Below are 20705 nucleotides of genomic sequence, written 5' to 3'. Positions count from 1 at the left end.
CTATGTTAGCCACAGAACATTTAAGAAAAATAGCCTCAACTTTTAATACATAGGTGGTTTAGAATTTCGTGGATTTTACAAAAAGTGATTGGTAGATTTTTACAATTTTTAATATTGTTTTTACAATTTTTAAGTTTTAATAATGTTTTAACAAATTTTTAGGTTAGCTACTTTGTCCTGAAGATACTTTGTCTGAAGCTACTTTGTCCAAAGCTACTTTGTCCAAGATCCGATATAAAAACAAAGAAAGAGAATGAGATGAATAATAAAAATCATGAAACTTTTATAAAATATACATTTTCTGAAGCACAACCGACAAACAAATTAGCAACCTATCTTAAATATTAACAGAGAAATCACCTTTACGGACTGACAGACTAACAAACAGACAGACTATACTAACTAGGGAAAAGTAATTTCCAAATTCTTTAAATTTTAAAATTCTAAACGAATAGAGGACGTCCCTTTCTTGCCGATTTTTTAATTAATTATTTATTACCTCCGTTCCCTCTCCATCCGACTCTGATGATTCTCCGCCACTGTTATCAAGTTGAATAATTGCATCACCTACCAACCAACCAAGTTTCTTCACGTGTTTCAATTTAAGTTTTAGGTTTTGAATTAGTTGTCCTTAACACATATCATTCAAATATTACCTTTTCAGAATGGCTTCAAATCCGATTAATATCCGCTGGATTAGAAATGGTTCTCAGCCATAGAGAAAAAAAAACATGTATAGTATCGTATTATAGACAATTTTTTTACGAATATTAAAATAAATATTATTAAGTATTACCTTGCCGAAGGCCCGGGTTTAACAATACTGGTTTTAATCTTATAATTTTTCATTTTAATATCAGCGGAAAGATACAATAAATAAATATTACTGTACCAAAACGAAACATACTATTGCAAAGTAAGGAAAGTATTTTTTTAAAATCCACACCTTTCGACATTTCAAGTGCCTAAAATTGGGATGCAACCTTCAAATTGATATACATATATCAAAGGCTTTGCTAAAGTCATGCTGTATATAAAAGCGCTAAATCTGTGAACCGTTATTTCATATTTACAAAAAAAAAGAATTGTTTATTAGAATATTTAATTGACCATATTATTTGATCTCTGGTTTATAAAAATTCAAAAAAAAGGAAGCTTACAAAGTAAACACAATTTTATTTTTACATTTTATAAGTCCAAACACACACCCTCACTCAAACACACACACACACACACACACACACACACACACACACACACATACACACACATGTCTTATCAAATTTAAAATTTGCACCCATGTTGTCCCAGTCTCTCAAATATAAAATCTTTTTCTCTCTTGTTCTGTAAATTTAACCCAAAACTGTCGGAGGAGGTTTCGTGCACAACAGCATTTGCCAAAAATCAGGGCTCGGCAGCTGTGCGTCATCCGCGTGTAAGCTTCAGAAAAGTCGTCATATCATAACTTTACAATTCAGCTGGATGTCTAAACCTGTTCCTAAACAGACAATCCATTTTCTCGGTTTCTGTTTTTTTTTGCACACAAGCGGGTTTAAATTTGAGGCTTGTGCGTGGCTGAGGCGCGGCTGCCGAGCCCTGCCAGAAATCTTTTGCAATTGCATTCCTGCTTAGAACTGTCTCCTAAATTGTTCTCAACTTTGATTAAACTTGATGTGAACTTTCAATGCAAAACCTATATTTGCCTTGTTTCTAACATAGATACACAGAACACACACATACACACACAAACACTCTTCAGCAGACCCACACACAGACAAACAAGACCACCTAAGCACACAAAACACACGCAATAACTTGAACATTAAGTAAATTTAATTTCCACGTAATTGTTTTAAATGCATTTTACTTGTTTGGCATCAAAATTTTAAACAAACAAAGATAATTTTTTATTTTAAAATCAAATTTTGTGTTTAATAGGCTAATTAAACTTAGTAGGTTAATTGTAATATTTAGACTTTTTTGTTGTTAATAGTTTTTAAAAGTTAAAAAAAATATGTAGGGGATTAATTTATCTAGGGTTGATTTCTCTTAGAATTGTAGTGGTAAACGTTACATAAAAGAAGAAAAAGTGGGTCAAGTTAAACAATCATTAGAATTCTTTAAAACTCTGGTACCAGTCAGGGGGGGGGGGGCATTGGGCTGTTTATTACACTAGTCCAAAAAGTTTTAAAATAACGTTTTCTTATTCGTTTGATAACTTTGGGGACTTTTTATGGATTTTAATAAGTTGGCTCATGGTTCATGGTTGAGTGTCCTGACGTTTCAGACACTAATTGTAATCTACAGAAGGGGTAATGTTGTGTATCATCATTAGGAATGTACAATAATTTATCGGCCATTGTCTTATCCCTTTACTGAGTACCAGTAATATAAAAGCAAATGTAATAGTAAAACAAAAGAAGCTAAAAGTTTATTGCTTATTTGAAATGACTTGTATGTATGCATATACTTGCTAAATAGTGCATTGCATACTAAGATATTACATTACTAGCGGTAACGTCCCTAGAGGCCTTTATTAACGGAACCTTGAAGGAAGGGGCCTTTCACTTATGATCATATTTTTAAAAAGAATTTGGGAAAGACGAATTATTTTGGGAGAGTGGAGGTACTTTCTCCATAATAGATCAATAAGAAACTAAGCTTCGCAGTAAATGAATACCATATGTGTTCAATGGTTACTGAGATCATTTGCTACACCATACAAACACATGTGACGGATAGACATCCTGATACTTTCTTTAAAAGATTATTAAAGCAGCTGCAGCTACTATTTAGGAAGGAATTCTCCGTGTATATCTTTTCTTTCAAAATGATATTATCTTGTTATTGCTGCGCCTCTTATCACCATAATTGATCTTTTACAATAAAAATAGATACAATGCACATAATCAAGTTTAGTCTAAACTTCCAGGGATAAGACAATGGCCGTTAAATTGATGTACATCCCCAATAATAATACACAAAAATACCCCTTTTGTAGATTACTATCATTTATTGAAACGTTTGAAAACTCAACTTAATAAACCAATCAGTCAAAATTCAATAAAAGTTGTTAAGCAAATGAATTAGAAAAGGATATAATAAAATTTGGAGACTACTGTAATAAACTTCCCAATGTCCCATCCCTCCCTACCAAACACTTCTTTCAGTAGTGCAGCTACTCTGTAATTGGGTATGTCAATACGCCAGTCTGTCCGTACGTCACAATCAAGATTGAGCTAAAGTGAACTGCAGCTTCCCGCATGGATTTTGTGAAGATAGTTCAATACATTTTATTTTCACGAAGTCTTTTTTTTTATTGAAAAGATTTAGTCACTTTAGAGATCTTGATGAAGAAACAGACAGACAAATAAGACATCCTATCTCTTTGATATTAGGATTATCGATGTGTAAATAGACCAGATGGTGCTTTTCATATTCAGAGGCAAAATTGCACAAATATTCAAATTTACAAGACAAAAGCATTTTCGGATCAAGAGCGTGCACAAGAGTGCGTTTGGGTGTACATATTAATGATGTTACAAGGGGGGTGGGGGATTGACTTTCCCCTAGCACAATTCTGTGCAAGCACCTATCCAGTTAAATAATATATTGTTGGTTTAACTTAGTCTTAGAACGATCCTTTTAGTTAATATGAAGTACAACACCAACAAAATGCTAATTTTAAAAAGGAATAAAGTATACTGTGTTAGATAACAAGCAAAAAATCTTTAAAGTTTACAATCTATTATTCTAAAGCTTAAGATAACTACTGAACTGATTGACTTTAGGTTTCGGGATGGTTTCAGCCTAATTTCTTTTAAATTTCATTCTTGTGGTGAATTTAGGCTTTTTATTCTAAATAGGAGCCACCCTTGTTTAGTTTAAGGTAAGCAAATGTTACTAATGGATATAGAATATTCGTGGATAATATAACGGGGGGGGAAATTGTTGCTAACATGGACATTGGTTTTTGGTCAGTTTGTTCATCCAGTAGGAAGGGAAAGGTTGGGTATAAAGGTGATGGATGAATTTTAGCCAGCTAAAAGTTTAAATTTTTTAGAGTATATGATAATCTGGCGATAGATCCAAGAAGTAATTAATCCAATATGTAACTGAAGTATTTTTAAAACTATTTTTTGTGAATATTTTTGATTATTACTGTGGTTAGGTGTATCTATTTCTATCTATCTATGGCCAGAAAAGTTGCAATAGATGAAGAACAGTTATACTTTCCAGGGATGCAGATATATGACAATGGTTTATAAACCATTCTCCCCTTAATTTTTTTGTGTAATGTATGCCTTTTCATTCCAGTAACTATTAAGATAAGAATGATTTTTATGATAATTTAAACTGCATTGTCCTTTCCCTCCGTGTACAATACTTTTACAATGACTTGATGGGTCCTGATTGATGTACATGGCCCCCAGCTACTCTATATACTACTATATGTACATATGTATGTATACCATCCATTATTCCTATTACTACTTAGTATACTATAGATCATGTGTCCTATTGGCCTGTGTGTGTGTTTGTGTGTGTGTGTGTGTGTGTGAGTGTGTGTGTGTGTGTGTGTGTGTGTGTGTGTGTGTGTGTAGACCTGTAATTCACTTTTCTGCCCATTTTTTAGCCTATCTTTTGTTCATTTCGGTGACATTAATTTATTTATTTGTAGGATTATTGAGTTACCGCAAATAAAGCCTATTACTCGTTAGTTTTTTTTAGGGAGTACATATTTTTTGTTTATACATACAGTTGACTAGAGGTGCAGAAATGAAAAATTAAAGGATTGATTGTTTTTTTAGCCAAATTCTAAAATTTAAAAAAACAAAAATGCTAAATTTGTTTTTAAATTGCTAAAAGCAGCTAAAATCTATCCAGCGAAAAGTGATAACAATTGGGAAGTGGAACAAAATCCGTATAAAATAGACTTTCCATTTTTCAAAGGCTTATTTTTAGTTATTTTTTAACATTTAAACTAAACTTAGATAACAGTAAGATCTCTAGATTATTTTTGACTATTTTATATTGATAATTATACTTTTGATAGAATTACATATTAGAAATGGGATCTTTTTGGGGTAAAATTATATTAAAAATCATCTCTAAATGCTCTAAAAAAATGTATATAAACTTCTTTAGTTTGTAAAGAATATCTATTAGCAGCTAAATAAACAAAGCTGACATTTAGTTGGAGACCTTTGTCTGTAATGTTAGAATTAGAAAACTTTGTGGATAGTGTGTTATTATACTTCACACTCTACAAGAAGGAAAATAAGTTAACTGTTATGAGATAATGAAAGATAAATCATAGTAAATATTGATTGATCCTTATAGAAATGGATTTATTTTTACTTGGAAGTTGGATATTACACAAAATTATCATGTACTCAAATAAAGTGACTCTTGTAGCTGGCTAACGACCTCCCCCCCCCCCCTTTCTATTTATCCTCTACCACATCCCCTTTACTCTTACTGAGTGAACGAATTCACCAATAAATGAGAACCATCTAAGAAACCTAAATTGACGACATTTTCCCCCTATCATAATATTCACGTATTTTCTATATACATTACTAGGCTAAATCTAAAAATAAACTTGTAAAAAAATTGAAAAAAATAATAATTTTATATAAAAAAAAGCAGTTTAAAAAGTTATAAGAAGAAACTTATTTTCTCCTTTAACTTATCCTATCTAAAGCACAGTGTAACCCATGTACTTATAAAGTTATCTAGCAAGAGATTTGTATATACACACACATACATACATAAAAACATACAAGTCTACACAAAAATAACAACATACATCTTACTTTTGTCATTTGTCCTTGAATCATTTGCTTTCTTGGCATTGTTTGTTTACCTCAGCTCCCAGAGAAACATATTTTTATATAATTAAGTAATGTATAATAATAACAAATATTCATTATTCAATATTACAATAACATTTTTTGTATGTGGAAAAAAAGAAAGGACTTATTTTTAATTCTTAATTCATAGGGAAGTGGATGGGTAAAAGGGGGGATAGGGGAATCGTTATTTTGCCCGCCACAAGTTTCACTTTATTAGAATAAATGATAATCTGGAGTAAGATCCAAGAAATAATAAATCTATTAATTTGAAAGAGAATCATGTTCTTTAGGTAAATTAAAATTGTTGAAACAAAGATACTAAAGATACTTCATAGATACTTTTTCGCTTTGTGGATGTTGTCATCCTTGCTTAAATAATTGGATAAATATAAAAATCTGATCTTGAAACACGTGAAGAAAATCACATTTAGTATGAGAGCCTCTTGTTTCTACATCAAATCTGACATGAGCACCTTTAGGGAGAGTCCTCCGACCATCCTCCGCCTAAACAACAACACTACGGTTAATATGGCTGCCAGGTCTTTTACCTGCCAGCTGATGTACAAAATATTATACCTGTCAGCTGATGTACAAAATCTTATACCTGTCAGCTGATGTGCAAAATATTATATCTGTCAGCTAATGTACAACATTTTATACCTGAAAGCTGATGTACAACATCTTATACCTGTCAGCTGATGTACGAAATCGTATACTTGTTATCAGCTGATGTACAAATTCTTGTACCTGTCAGCTGATGTACACAATCTTGTACCTGTCAGCAGATGAACAAAATCTTTTACCTGTCAGCTGATGAACAAAATCTTGTACCTGTCAGCTGATGTGCAAAATCTTATACCTGTCAGCTGAAGTACAAAATAGTATACAAGTCAGCTGATGTGCCAAATCTTATATCTGTCAGCTGATGTACAAAATCGTATACCTGGCAGCTAATGTTCAAGAATTTACCTATCAGCTGATATTAAAAAAAAAGATAATAAATTATAAAATAAGATATATTTTTTTGGATAAAACTCTGCATTCGAGTAGCTATAAATTATACAGCCCTCAAAAACATCCGCCTTAACTATGTAAATTCACCAAAAAGTGCCTTACCAATTGCTTTTAACTTTTATTCTACATCATATGCTCATTTTTAATTTGATTACGTTTTGTTTAATTTCTCGTCATAAACTTCAACAGATTATAAGCAAGAAAATATTTGAAGGTTAAATATGTCTGCCTTCTTGGTATCTAAAAGTACAATTAAAAGTTTACAATGACTTAACATTCCTATTAGTGTATTGGTGGTCTATTTTTTAAAAATGGGAGGAACTGCTAAGAAAAATATAGGGTTTAGGTGATACCAGAAACATTTCAGCGACAAAATGTAGGTCTTTACATACCCTCCCCCCCCCCCTCTTCCATGTTATACTAATAAGCTTGGGTGTCATCGTCTCCCTTATCCCTGATAAAGCTATAGCTTGGTAAAGATTTATGGTATGAGTGTAGAGTGGCACACAAGAGACTTGTGTCCAGTCAAATTTATTTACATGGAAAAAGTCTACAAATATCAGGGAGGGAGGGGATATTGGACTGTAAATTACACTAGTATCAAACATTTATAAAGCTGTTTTATTCATGGGCTCAAAACTTTGGGTGCTTTGGCTGAATTTCGATTAGTTGGCTCCAAACAAGTAATTTTAATCTACAGAACGGGTAATTTTGTTTTTTTATCATTAAGAATTTATTGTCCAATGTCTTATCCCTAAAGATCCATGACAAACATTTATCTCACCCACAGGCTAAATAAACTATACATATATTTATATCACTTTTTTGTCAAATTTAAGTAGCAAAGCAACTCTCCAAGTCAAACTAGTTGGTCTTACTTTTAAGTTATTGCCATTAGTATTCTATCTTTTCTCCCTATATCTTTCTTTCTGAGTTATATTACTTGGAATAATTTGTGCTAATATTCATTTTTCAAAGAAAAAATAAGAAAACATCCTAAATTCCACTATTTTTCATGATCACAGCTTTTCGCAGATTTTTAAATAAAAAATATAAGACTGAAGCCCATCGGATCTAACAAAACTGGTATTAATTTTGAACAATTTATTTTAGTATGCTTGGAAAATTGTCTGTAATACGAAGCTATCCATGCTGTATGGCTGAGAACCGTTTATAATTCAGCGGATATCAATCAGCTTCGACGCCATGCTGGAAATCATCTTCCTTGGTTAAATCCAGACTTTATTACATGTTTTCAGTGGTAAATAGACCCATATTTACTTTAGGACATACAAATTTCTTTAGAAAAATGTAAATACTTCTTAAAGTGATGATTTTCTACATTGGTTTTATCTAAGTTTATAAATAAACAAACAAAGATGTTTCAGAAATATGTCAGATTCCAGGAATAAGGTATAACCAACAAGCGAAATCAATCTAAATTTGGAGCAGGTAAAAAGGTCTTCTGTACTTCAAAGCATTGTCCAAAAAAATCACGAAAATCCTTATATACTTTAAATCTATAATACAAAGTAGAACGATGTCTGTCTGTCTGTTTGTTTGTCTGTCTGTTTGTTTGTAGTGAAGGATCTCGCTAACCGCTGAACTTATCGGGTTCTCCTTTAAAGGGTAGCTTTTCATAGGTCCCGGGAAGGTTTATAACTATTTTCTTGGTGGGGGGGGGACATCCTTAACCCCCCCCCCAAAAAAAATGAAAAATACCCCCCCCCAAAGAAAAAAAATATTCATTTTTAAATTTTCTTTGAAATCTAAAACACGAAATATTAGTTTGATTAAACCTCTTGGGGCAAAGCCCCTAGAGGCTAGGGGTGAAGCCGCTAGTTTAGAAAGTGTAGGAACTCTACAAGTATTACTTGTAAGAAGGAATACGGGGGGGGGGGGCGAATATTTATTTTTTTACTCAAATTAACCTAACCAAACGAAATGATTGGATCTACTGCAGTTTACGGTAAAATATTGCTGGTAACGAATATTTCCAAAAATCTATCAATTTTAAAGGCAACTAGCTGCCAAACGGCTGAACGTACAGATCATACCCACACACCATTTTAAGCGGTATAAGAAGGCCTACAAATAATCTGGAATAGCCAAGATCCAATGATGCACAGGGAAAGCTTTACTGAAGAAAAAACGCGTAAAATAGGCCCTTTTCGCGCATTTCTCTGCACTGCGAGATAATTATGCAATATTGATTTATGGCTATTCCAGATTTTTTGTAGGCCTTCTTATGTCGCTTAAAACAGTGTGAGGGCATGATCTGTACGTTCAACCGTTTGGCAGCTAGCAGCATTTAAGATTCATAGATTTTTTAAGCAAACGAAAAAAACTAGCCTCCACCCCTCTATTTTAAATTTATTTCAAAATGAGAGGGAGAGGGTTCTATACTCGAATCGACATTTTTAGGAAAACCACAAAAAAAAACATTTATAAAATGCAAATAATCCTATGAAATATATAGGTGTATAATATTTTAGAATATATGCAAAAATCTTGTTCCTTCTCGTTTTCCGCTTCCACATATAACATTAAATGAAAATGAAATCAAATTGCTTTTGTTAATTTTCTTTTACACGGGTCTGTCCGTACATACATCAGTCCGTCGGTACATAAAGGTCAGCTCTTATTTAAGCATTTTAGAATTGGCCTGTCGATATCAATCTTTGCATGATGAATCCTGTAATAATTTGGTACGATTTTAAAATCCTACCAACACTATAATCGTTACCAGAAAGTCCGTATGTTCATTAAAAACATCAAATACTAAAACTGTAAGCATTTCCTGTGTTTACGCAATTTTTCATTGAATTTCTATGCAATTTTGGGTATGCTTAAAAATTATTATGCTGCTAATTAAGTTCTGACACTCATTGCTTGTTGCTTGTATGGATGTTGTAATCCTTGTTTATTTTTGTTTTTGTTAGTTGTAGTTGGCATGTTGTCATTCATACAAGTTAATTAGAAGTTAAATGTATAAAGAAAAGAACATTTTTATTAATGACTGCTATAGGTGTGTATATTGTGTAATAATTGTTTTTAGAAAGAGTTTTTGTCTGACGTTTGTTTATCTAATTCTTCTCGCTCTGTATTTTGTATAAGTATTTAAAAATGTGCAAATAAATAGATTTGTTACCCCTGAATGGTCAATTAGACACAGTATTCGCTCCATCTAAAAGCAAATCTCTAGCAGAAGAAAATTTTTTATCTGATTCTATCATGAGATACAACATAAGAATTCTAATAAAATAAAATAAGTGGTTTTAAAGGTTTTAGGGGGGCTATCTAGTGTATTTTTAAAATTTTGAGGGGGGTAAATAAGTATTATCAATGTTTAAGGAGGGTAATTACCCCATTAACCCCTACCTCGGATATCTATACCTTGCATGAATATAAAATTATAAGTATTGAACCTAACACTGTGTTCCTATTGGTCAAATTACGGATTGGTCATCTAAAATTTATATATGTATTAGAAAGGGTTTAAAAAATTGGAAATGTTTGGCAATCTGGTGAATCCCATCTCAAGACCAGATATTCTCCTCTTATCAATAATTCTGCATTTCTACAATTTTTAAATCTCTATCTCATTTTTTTGCATAATTTTCAAATCATTTTCTTTACGCATATTTAGGCGTATACACATTTTAAATCGTACGTTTTTAAGCGTAGCTACTCTATAATTCACTTTTTTATCAGTCCGTCCGTCAGTCAATTATTACTCAACGCTACTGGGGAAAGGTGATTTACTCGACTGCTATTTAAGAATGACAGCTGAAATGTTTAGTGAATATTCATATGGCCTGTGCGTATCTAGTCTATACATTGTTTTTTTTGTTTGTATGTCATTCAAAATACCTATGAAAGATACCTATTTTTTGCCTATTCTCTCTTTTTTGACAACTGCACATCTGATCTTTGACTCCTTTGGTCTGTTTGTTTTTTGGTGCTTCGCATCATGTGGATGTTGTCACCCTTGTTTCTCTCTCTCTCTATCTCTCTCTCTCTCTCTCTCTCTCTCTCTCTCTCTCTCTCTCTCTCTCTCTCTCTCTCTCTCTCTCTCTCTCTCTCTCTCTCTCTCTCTCTCTTTCGCTATGTGTGTCTCTCAAAGCAGTAAAACTGTATGTAAAAGTGACAAATCATGGCAGTAGAGAGACGTCTTAAACACACCATACCTATCTTTTCATATTATAAAGGCGCGAGAACATAAATTTGTGGAAGAGAAATAGTACAACCATAAAATATTAGGCTATATATTTCACGGTGTGGCATATGAACAGTATACGTATTTACTTGAACTGATTCTTTGTTAAGTCACATTGGGCAAATATTTTATTTTCAAAACTAATTAACTACTAAGGTATCATATTATAGACAGCTTTCCGTGGAAATTAAAATGAAGAATTATAAGATTTTGCAAGCCCCGAGGTGTCAAAGGCCTTTTGCTAAAAATTTTTGTATTTACCTTAGTATTATTGTTTTTTAAAACATTAATATTAAAACAAGATTCTTATTTTGTTAGACCAACGTCTAATATAGAATTATTGTACACAGTATATCCGTTCAAGTATACAATCATCTACTCATATCATATCAAATTTTATTCAGGTCTATGTTTTAAAGCATACAACTATAACAATACCAATATTTTATTTTAACCAAAAAAATTCTAATTTTAGAATTGTTACTAAAATGAAATGGCCTTTGAATTAAAGCAAAAATATTCGAGCATTCCACCATTTTTCTAAATATGCATTTTTGCACTTTAAATTAAATGGAACATTACTCATTTTATAAATTTTCCAGTCCTGATTAGGTCATTAGAAATTCTTTTGTAAATTTATATAGTTGCAATACAGGTAAATTTAGTAAATATTGGAAGAGGGCTTAGCAACAAAATGATTGAACAAATTAACTTGTAGTACTTTACACAATCTAGATCAAACCTCTCCTTTCCCCACCCACCTCTCTCTTCTTTTTCACTCCAAGTTTAAAGTCCTTATATTCTCATCTCCCTCTCTATCCTTTCCAGGGATCTAAAGGGATAAGACAATGACTGAAAATTTATGTACTTCCCCAATGAAAATACACAAAATTACCCCTTGTATAGATTACCATTGGTGATTGAAACACACTTAATAAACCAGAAAATAAAAATTCACAATTGTCCCCAAAGTTGTTTAGCTATGTTATTATAAAACTTTGGGGACAAGTGTAAAAAAGAAAAAACGCCCAGATGTCCCTTCTCTCCCTGATCCTTATTCAATCTTTCTCTACACACCCTTCTCTCTCACTTTTTTTCTCTCTCTCTCTCTCGTTTGCCCTTCAATTCATTGAGAAAAGTTTTACTTCTCAAACAATTGTTTAAATCCGTTGCATGAAAAGTTTTGACAATAGACTTTGCTTATCCCTGTACCATACTACCACCAGGTACGCTGGACCTACCTATTCTTGGCTATCTGTACATTTTTTATGATTTTTTATCCACCTTCCCATCTTGATATATATTATAACTTTTTTTCTTTTTTGCACAAGAGTTTTTCTTTTGTTTGCTTTATATTTTGGAGATAAAAGTTTTTAGCAATGTAAAATTTGAAAAAAGCCTAATTTAAGGATGAGTAATAAATGTTATTTTCGTGTTATGTTTACTATTGCAAAATTTTTCTACAAACAAGAAAAAATAACTTTTATTGTTCACCCCTAAAATCTAGTCTAGAGTTGAATCGCCACCTGTATGGGAGAAGTAGCCGCGTGTTTGTGGCCAGGCTGACCAGCATGCAAAGAACAACAGTGAAAATCACACTCTGTCGAGGTTGGAGAGCCACGGTTATGGTTTGCCAGTGGCTGCTGACTACTCGGCAGAGGTTGAGAAAGTCTTGAGATCAAACCTCCCGCGCACTCCATGGTATGCGTGTGAACAGCCGGCGCGCTCTCCATGGAGCTGCCCTGGCGGGACAGCTGCAGGCGGGGCGATGGTACCGTCGCGGCTCCTCCGATAAACTGTCGTGGCGGCATAATACTGCCGCCTGGCGGCGGAGCTGGCTGAACAGAGCCGCCGCTTTTGTGCGTATCATGACCGCTTTTGCCGCCAGCAACCTGGGCATCATTGTCGGCAGTTATCACAGTAACTTGAGGAGCCGTAGCACCTGACTTCTTGTGTATATCAGCAGCTGTGTTAGCCTGGACCAACCTGTCTGTTGAGCTGGTAGGCAGGATGAGCCTGGCCTCCCTGTTAGCGAGCAGGTTGTGAAGGGGTCCATAGCTTCCCTCTAAACTGTTCTGATGTGCTGTCCCCTAAACAAGCATAAAATAAAATTATGGTAATTTTCCTCATCGTAAAATGATTTTCAGTGTGGCACAGAACCGGTTCTAATTCAGCTGTTGTTTTTTGTAATGAAATAAATAGGAGGTTGGCTTATTACACTTATAGATATATATTTTGATAGTTATTTATGGTATTAATTATAGACAGGTTTCCATGGATATTAAAATAGAAAAACTATAAGATTAAAACCAGTTTTTAGACCCTGAGGGACAGAAGAAAATTGTCGTTAATACAATGCTATACACGATTTTTTAGTATTGATGAGAACCGGTTCTAATCCAGCGGATATTAATCAGTTTCGACGCCTTAATGAAAATTATTGATTTACTGATATATTTAAACATAAATCGGTATAATTGTTTACCTGATGCCTATCAGAATTTCTAGAATTGTCCCTACTAAGACACGGGGAGGGGGTGACCCTGGATTTTTGTGTGACACCCAGGAGCCGGGCACCAGAGGCAGTGGCGATGCCGGAATTAATGGAGGATTGGCGAGAGGGGCCTCGACTCAGACCAAACCCGCTTGGAAGACCGACCTAAGGTAGAAAAAAGTAAGTACCCGAGAAGTTGAAAAAAATGGGTAAAGTGATCATAAATATAAATGCCGAATATTTGCTTAATTTGTATTAAAAAAACATATTTTATTTTGCAAGAACTGACCATGTCTGGCAAAGGCACTCAAAATAATCTTGCAATTAATAATAAGCGACTGACACATCAGCAGCTATAACAATATAAAATACTGCAAAATTATGTAAATCCGACTCAATCCTGATAGTAGGAATGACCTAGGATTGCCTGAATATAGCCTATGATGGCGGGATGTACCACGAGATCTTTCTTTTAATGCATCTCTGAACCAAATCTTGCTTAATTGCTGTACGTGATTATATGGACACATGCCCTTCAGACAACCAACCCTTTGATTTGACTACCTTTCTCTGGAAGTCCTAGCTGTACATGGTAATTAGTTGCGCCTGTTTTGGACCTAGGCATTTCTTCTACTCAAACATTTTTATTTCGCACACCTGACATAGAATTTGGAGGAACCTGTGTTAACGTCTTTGGTTATGACGCGGTGTTTGGTCGAGATTCGAGCCTACTTTCCCGACAATAAACGGATGCACTATATGTTAATCCAAAGTCGCGGGTTGCAATTACCTTGGATAGTATCTGTAGATCTGGAGGTTGTCCAGGAGGATGTTCTTTCTCCCAGTGAAGCACTACAGTCACTTTCCCTTTGTTGTCCATAATTTTCCAGGAGGGCACTTCGTTCTGCAATCACAGGCCTGGCTCAGAATTTTTTTGTCTTTTTAGTAGCCTTTGATATCCTTAAGGCCGATATTCACAACGAGATCTTATTTTTAGTGTATCAATGAACCAAACCTTGCTTAATGCTGTTCATTGTTATAGGTTCATGCTTTCTTTAGACAACCAACCCTTTGATTGCACGACCTTTGTCTTAGAATAATGAGTTGCACCTGGGAAAAATCTTAAATCCTACCGGTTCCTAATCATAGACAAAAGCTATGTCATGGATATAAATGAATCTTACCATATTGTCTGCAGATCGCCTAAAGTATTTATAAAAAAATTTAGTAAAGCGTAGCTTTTAAAAAAAAATTTATTTTCTTGATTTTTGGATTATACAAGTCAGGTTTCTACTTATCTCTCTTTAGTCACCCCTTCCGTGTATGTGTAGCTACATTCTCTCTTCATTACCTTTTTAATTACCAAAAAAAAACACATTAATCTTATATAACCGCTGAACCTATATGGTTCTTCATCACAATTAAGCTTTATTTTGGTCCAGAGAATATGTATATGTATTTTTGGGGAGGGTACCCCCACCCTCACATGAGAAATCTCAGAGGTCTCTAGGGGCGTATCCGCTAGTGGTATTATCTCTTTTATTTTTATTATTCCCCCCCAGCCGAGTGTGTGTTTGAGTTTGTGAGAGTGTGTGTATTTGTGTATGTGAGATGTATGTAATATGAGTTACAAATCTCTGCATCTGTGACCATATGCATTCTTGTAAGAGAATCTAGTAATATAATAGGAATATGACTTACTTATGCTTATACCCTAGTCCTCAAAGTTTTAAATTAATGTTTTCATATTCGTTTGTATAACAACTTTAGGGACTTTTGATTTATGAATTTGAATTTTGATTGGTTGTTTTAATAAGTTGAGTGTTCAAACGTTTCGTCTGTGATATTTAATCTCTAGAACGTGTAATTTTGTGTATCATCATTTGGGATGAATATCAATTAACGGCCATTGTCTTATCCCTTTATATACCTGAATATAATAGGTATATGACCTACTTATGGTTATACCTACCTACTTGCTACCAACCATCATAATACTTTATCATTCAACTATTTAAACATTCATCTGAATAAATATGTCAACAATTTTAATACTGTTATTTAAAATACTTGATGTAATTAATTTGAATACAATTTTTTGACACAGTTTACTAAAAATTTAATATCCTTTTATATAACGTAGCAAGGTTTTTTGTCTGTAGCTTAAGATTTTGATAACTTTTGAACCAATATATTATTCTCTATTTTAGGAAAGCTTTAAATATTTCCTGGGGGGGGGGGGTAGGCTATTTTATTTGTAAGTTTTAAAATGGTTTTAGGTTATTATTTGCTTTTTTAACTCTTCAAATTTAATGGATATAACAACTAAGATAAATTATCCTCCAATTTTGGTAAACCAAAATGTATTCCTTTTGACTCCAGTGAAAGTTGGAGGTAAAGCTTTTTTCTACACAAGCCTTATCCCCATGAAACACAAGATATTCTACCCAAAGTTAATAAAAAGGGGCCGAAGTAAAAAAAAAACAAGTAAAGCCAAAACTGTACAGAAAATTACAGAGTATTAACATTCAGGGAGGGAGGGGCCATTGGGCTGTTTATTACACTAGTCCTCAAAGTTTTGTAATGACGTTTTCTTATTTGTTGTCTCAACAACTTTGGGGACTTTTATTGAATTTTGATAGTTTGGTTAGGGGTAATTTTGTGTATCATCATTGGAGTTGTGCAACAGTTTATTTGCCATTGTCTTAAATCCCTTCATATAATCAAATAAAAGTTATTTCTCGCATCGTATCATAAACAGCTTTCCGCGGTTATAAAATGTACAATTATAAGATTAAAACCAGGTTTTTTTAGCATAGAGATGCCGAAGGTACGGGCTAAAAAATGGTTTTAATCTTATGATTGTATATTTTTATATTCGTAGAAAACTGAATATAATACGATGCTAGTCATAGTTTTTTCGTATGGATGAGAACCGGTTCTAATCCACCGGATATTAATCGGTTTTGAATGAATAAGAAAAACATTATTACCACACATTCACTAACAATATACTAAAATCAGATAAAAGCTTAAATAAAATAAAAAGTAACAGGATATATTTCTGTATGTGTTCAGCGAATTATGATTAACAAAATCGCCCCTTTCAAAGTGTAAGATTATTATTGAAAAGGTTTGGTCACTGACAGTTGGTAATAAATGTACCCAAAGTATTTGGGCCTATTTATGTTCCCTCCCTCCCAGAAAATTTAGTTTGATTGAGAAAAAATAGAGAAAAAACAGGAGAGCAGACAGACACAAAAACATTATAGCCTGTCATATTTTTGGTTCCACGACAAACGCAGGAGTCCCAAACATCGGAGTGGAAAAACGCAGGAGAATAAAATATTAATTTAAGTAAGTATTTCTATACAGGTTAGTTTGAGTTAAGATATGAATATACAAATAAGCCCCCCTAGGGGTTAGGCATTTAATAAAAACTAAAACATGGTTTAAATAGGTTAGGTTGAGTTAAGATATGAATATACAAATAAGCCCCCCGCAGGGGTTAAGCATTTAATAAAAACTAAAACATGGTTTAAATAGGTTAGGTTGAGTTAAGATATGAATATACAAATAAGCCCCCCTAGGGGTTAGGCATTTAATAAAAACTAAAACATGGTTTAAATAGGTTAGGTTGAGTTAAGATATGAATATACAAATAAGCCCCCCGCAGGGGTTAGGCATTTAATAAAAACTAAAACATGGTTTAAATAGGTTAGGTTGAGTTAAGATATGAATATACAAATAAGCCCCCCGCAGGGGTTAGGCATTTAATAAAAACTAAAACATGGTTTAAATAGGTTAGGTTGAGTTAAGATATGAATATACAAATAAGCCCCCCGCAGGGGTTAGGCATTTAAAAAAAACTAAATCATAGTTTAAATAGGTTAGGTTGAGTTAATATATGAATATACAAATAAGCCCCCCGCAGGGGTTAGGCATTTAAAAAAAAACTAAAACATGGTTTAAATAGGTTAGGTTGAGTTAAGATATGAATATACAAATAAGCCCCCCGCAGGGGTTAGGCATTTAAAAAAAACTAAAACATGGTTTAAATAGGTTAGGTTAGGTTAAGGGTCCACTCCTGCGTTTGTCCACTACGACGTTTGGGACTCCTGTGTTTGTCCTAGGACCATATTTTTATGACATTTTAGGAATATGTTTGTGCAATACCTTTACTCACACACACCAATATATCAGTGATTAGACAATGACCGATAAATTAATGTACATCCCGAATGATGATTCAGAAAATTACCCCTTCTGTAGATTACAATTAGTGGATGAAACGTTTTGACACTCAACTAAATGAACAAACCAATAAAAATCCCCACGGTTATTATTGCCAACGAATAAGAAGGGTTATGATAAAACTTTGAGGACTAGTGTAATAAAGAGCACAATGTCCCCTCTCTTCCTGCAAATATATACAACTCCAATAATACAGATATACATTAGACTTGTTTAGTTTCCAGACTTTTTATTTTTTGAATAGTGCCAAAAAAACATAGAAGTATCGGATCTACTGCAGTTCGCGGTAAAATATTACTGGTAATCAATACTTCCAAACATCTGAATTTTAAAGGCTGCTAGCTGCCAGACGGCTGAACGTACAGATCATACCCGCACACCAATTTAAGCGGCATAAGAAGGCCTACAAATAATCTGGAATAGCCAAGATCCAATTATGCACAGGGAAAACTTCACTGAAGAAAAAACGCGAAAAATAGGTCTTTTTCTAATCTTTTTTTTTTATTTCCTTCCCTTCTTTATTGACTACTGAACATTTGCTCTGTAACTCACTTTGTCCGTTTATCCATCCATGATTTTTTTGTGCTTTTTGAATAAAGGAACAGGTCTAAAATAATATATATGTTTTATACCATATACATACGCAGATGATTTTCAGACAAATAATTTGGCTTCTTTAGTGTAGTGACAATGGATCTATTATTATTTGGATGTTGCACCAGATTTTCATGTACTCATATAAAGTAATACTAGCAGCTGACTCAAATAACGATACCCTCCATTTATCCCCTTCTCTCCTACAGGATGAACGAAATGACAAATAAATGAAGTCCATATTAGCAACCTAATTTTCCCATGTCAATACATTCACATATATTCTATATCCATTGTAGTGACAAAGTGTATATATTATATAAAAATATACGTTAGTTGGCAATTACAATTGTACATCTGGCATAGGGAAACATTACAGATACCAGGCAGATCAAGAATGTACAGTATTTAAAAAAGTCCTAGGGTTATTAAACACTAAAATACTACTTCTAAAAGTTGAATTAATAATATGTGATCAAATCTCTTTCTTTTGTACATTATAGTAAATACACATTTTAAAGATATGAGTAAAACTCAAAAAATATGTATGTACATATTTCCACAGTACAAAATGGAATCCTAAATTAGCATATGATCTAAAAGAAGCTGTACTGATAAATGATGCGCCAGCCCATCTAATAAAATAATACCCTAGTAGTTTTTAAATCTGACAAGTAGTGACAAAACCTTGTCTAATCTGAGTTTTGACAGGTTTTCCTCAGGTTTTAATCTGCCCGCCCCTCATCAATCAACTCTGACATTTGATTACATTTCGTCAGATTGTAATCTGACGAAACCTGTGTTTTTGCGCAAAAAGGTACTAAAACTCAGATTACTCAGGATTTGCCGCCAAATTTTTAATCTGTCAGGGGGGATTTCAGATTATAATCTGACGAATCTGACTCAATGTGAGCAAAGTTCAGGTGATTAAGATCGTAATCTGTGATTAAATTGACCCTCAAAATTTGCCCAGTTAATCCCTTATCTGACATTTGATGACAAACAGTCATACTCTAACCTGACATTTGATGACAAACAGTCATACTCTAATCTGACAATTGATGACAAACAGTCATACTCTAATCTGACAATTGATGACAAACAGTCATACTGTAAACTGACATTTGATGACAAACAGTCATACTCTAATCTGACATTTGATGACAAACAGTCATACTGTAATCTGACATTTGATAACAAACAGTCCTACTCTAATCTGACATTTGATAACAAATGGTCATACTCCTAACTGACTTTTAGTGACAAACAGTCATACTTTAATCTGACATTTGATGACAAACAGTCATACTCTAATCTGACATTTGATGACAAACAGTCATACTCTAATCTGACAATTGATGACAAACAGTCATACTCTAATCTGACATTTGAAGACAAACAGTCATACTTTAATCTGACATTTGATGACAAACAGTCATACTCTAATCTGACATTTGATGACAAACAGTCATACTCTAATCTGACATTTGATGACAAACAGTCATACTCTAATCTGACATTTGATAACAAATGGTCATAATCCTAACTGACTTTTAGTGACAAACAGTCATACTCTAATCTGACATTTGATGACAAACAGTCATACTCTAATCTGACATTTGATAACAAATGGTCATACTCCTAACTGACTTTTAGTGACAAACAGTCATACTTTAATCTGACATTTAATGACAAACAGTCATACTCTAATCTGACATTTGATGACAAACAGTCATACTCTAATCTGACAATTGATGACAAACAGTCATACTCTAATCTGACATTTGTAGACAAACAGTCATACTTTAATCTGACATTTGATGACAAACAGTCATACTCTAATCTGACATTTGATTACAAACAGTCATACTCTAATCTGACATTTGATGACAAACAGTCATACTCTAATCTGACAATTGATGACAAACAGTCATACTCTAATCTGATATTTGATGACAAACAGTCATACTCTAATCTGACAATTGATGACAAACAGTCATACTCTAATCTGACATTTGAAGACAATTAGTCATACTCTAATCTGACATATGATGACAAACAGTCATACTCTAATCTGACAATTGATGACAAACAGTCATACTTTAATCTGACATTTAAAGATAAAAAGTCATACTCTAATCTGACATTTGATGACAAACAGTCATACTCTAATCTGACATTTGATGACAAACAGTCATACTCTAACCTGACTTTTGATGACAAACAGTCATACTCTAATCTGATATTTGATGACAAATAGTCATACTCTAAA

General features: G+C 33.3%; 1 protein-coding gene across 2 annotated transcripts in view; it reads right to left on the bottom strand.

Annotated features, from left to right (window-relative positions):
* The window catches only part of Drep2 (DNA fragmentation factor-related protein 2), a 69468-nt gene that overhangs the window by 2623 nt on the left and 46140 nt on the right, over positions 1-20705 (bottom strand). The window contains exons 6-10 of one of the 2 annotated variants that reach the window (XR_013878410.1): positions 14376-14492; positions 13577-13750; positions 12618-13181; positions 6284-6375; positions 500-567 (exon numbers count right to left, since the gene is read on the bottom strand). Coding sequence is in view for 1 of the 2 variants with exons in the window: in XM_080156708.1 (XP_080012834.1) it covers positions 500-567; positions 6284-6362; positions 12618-13181; positions 13577-13750; positions 14376-14492 (1002 nt within the window). In the remaining variant the exon portion in view is untranslated. The remainder of the gene's footprint in view (positions 1-499; positions 568-6283; positions 6376-12617; positions 13182-13576; positions 13751-14375; positions 14493-20705) is intronic. The other variant, XM_080156708.1, reaches the window with a different exon arrangement.

This window comes from Acartia tonsa, chromosome 4 (genome assembly GCF_053477335.1).
Source record: "Acartia tonsa isolate MP-2025a chromosome 4, ASM5347733v1, whole genome shotgun sequence".
Classification (NCBI taxonomy): Eukaryota; Metazoa; Arthropoda; class Copepoda; order Calanoida; family Acartiidae; genus Acartia; species Acartia tonsa.
The sequence above is the reverse complement of the archived record's forward strand: the minus strand, read 5'-3'. Positions and strand labels throughout refer to the sequence as shown.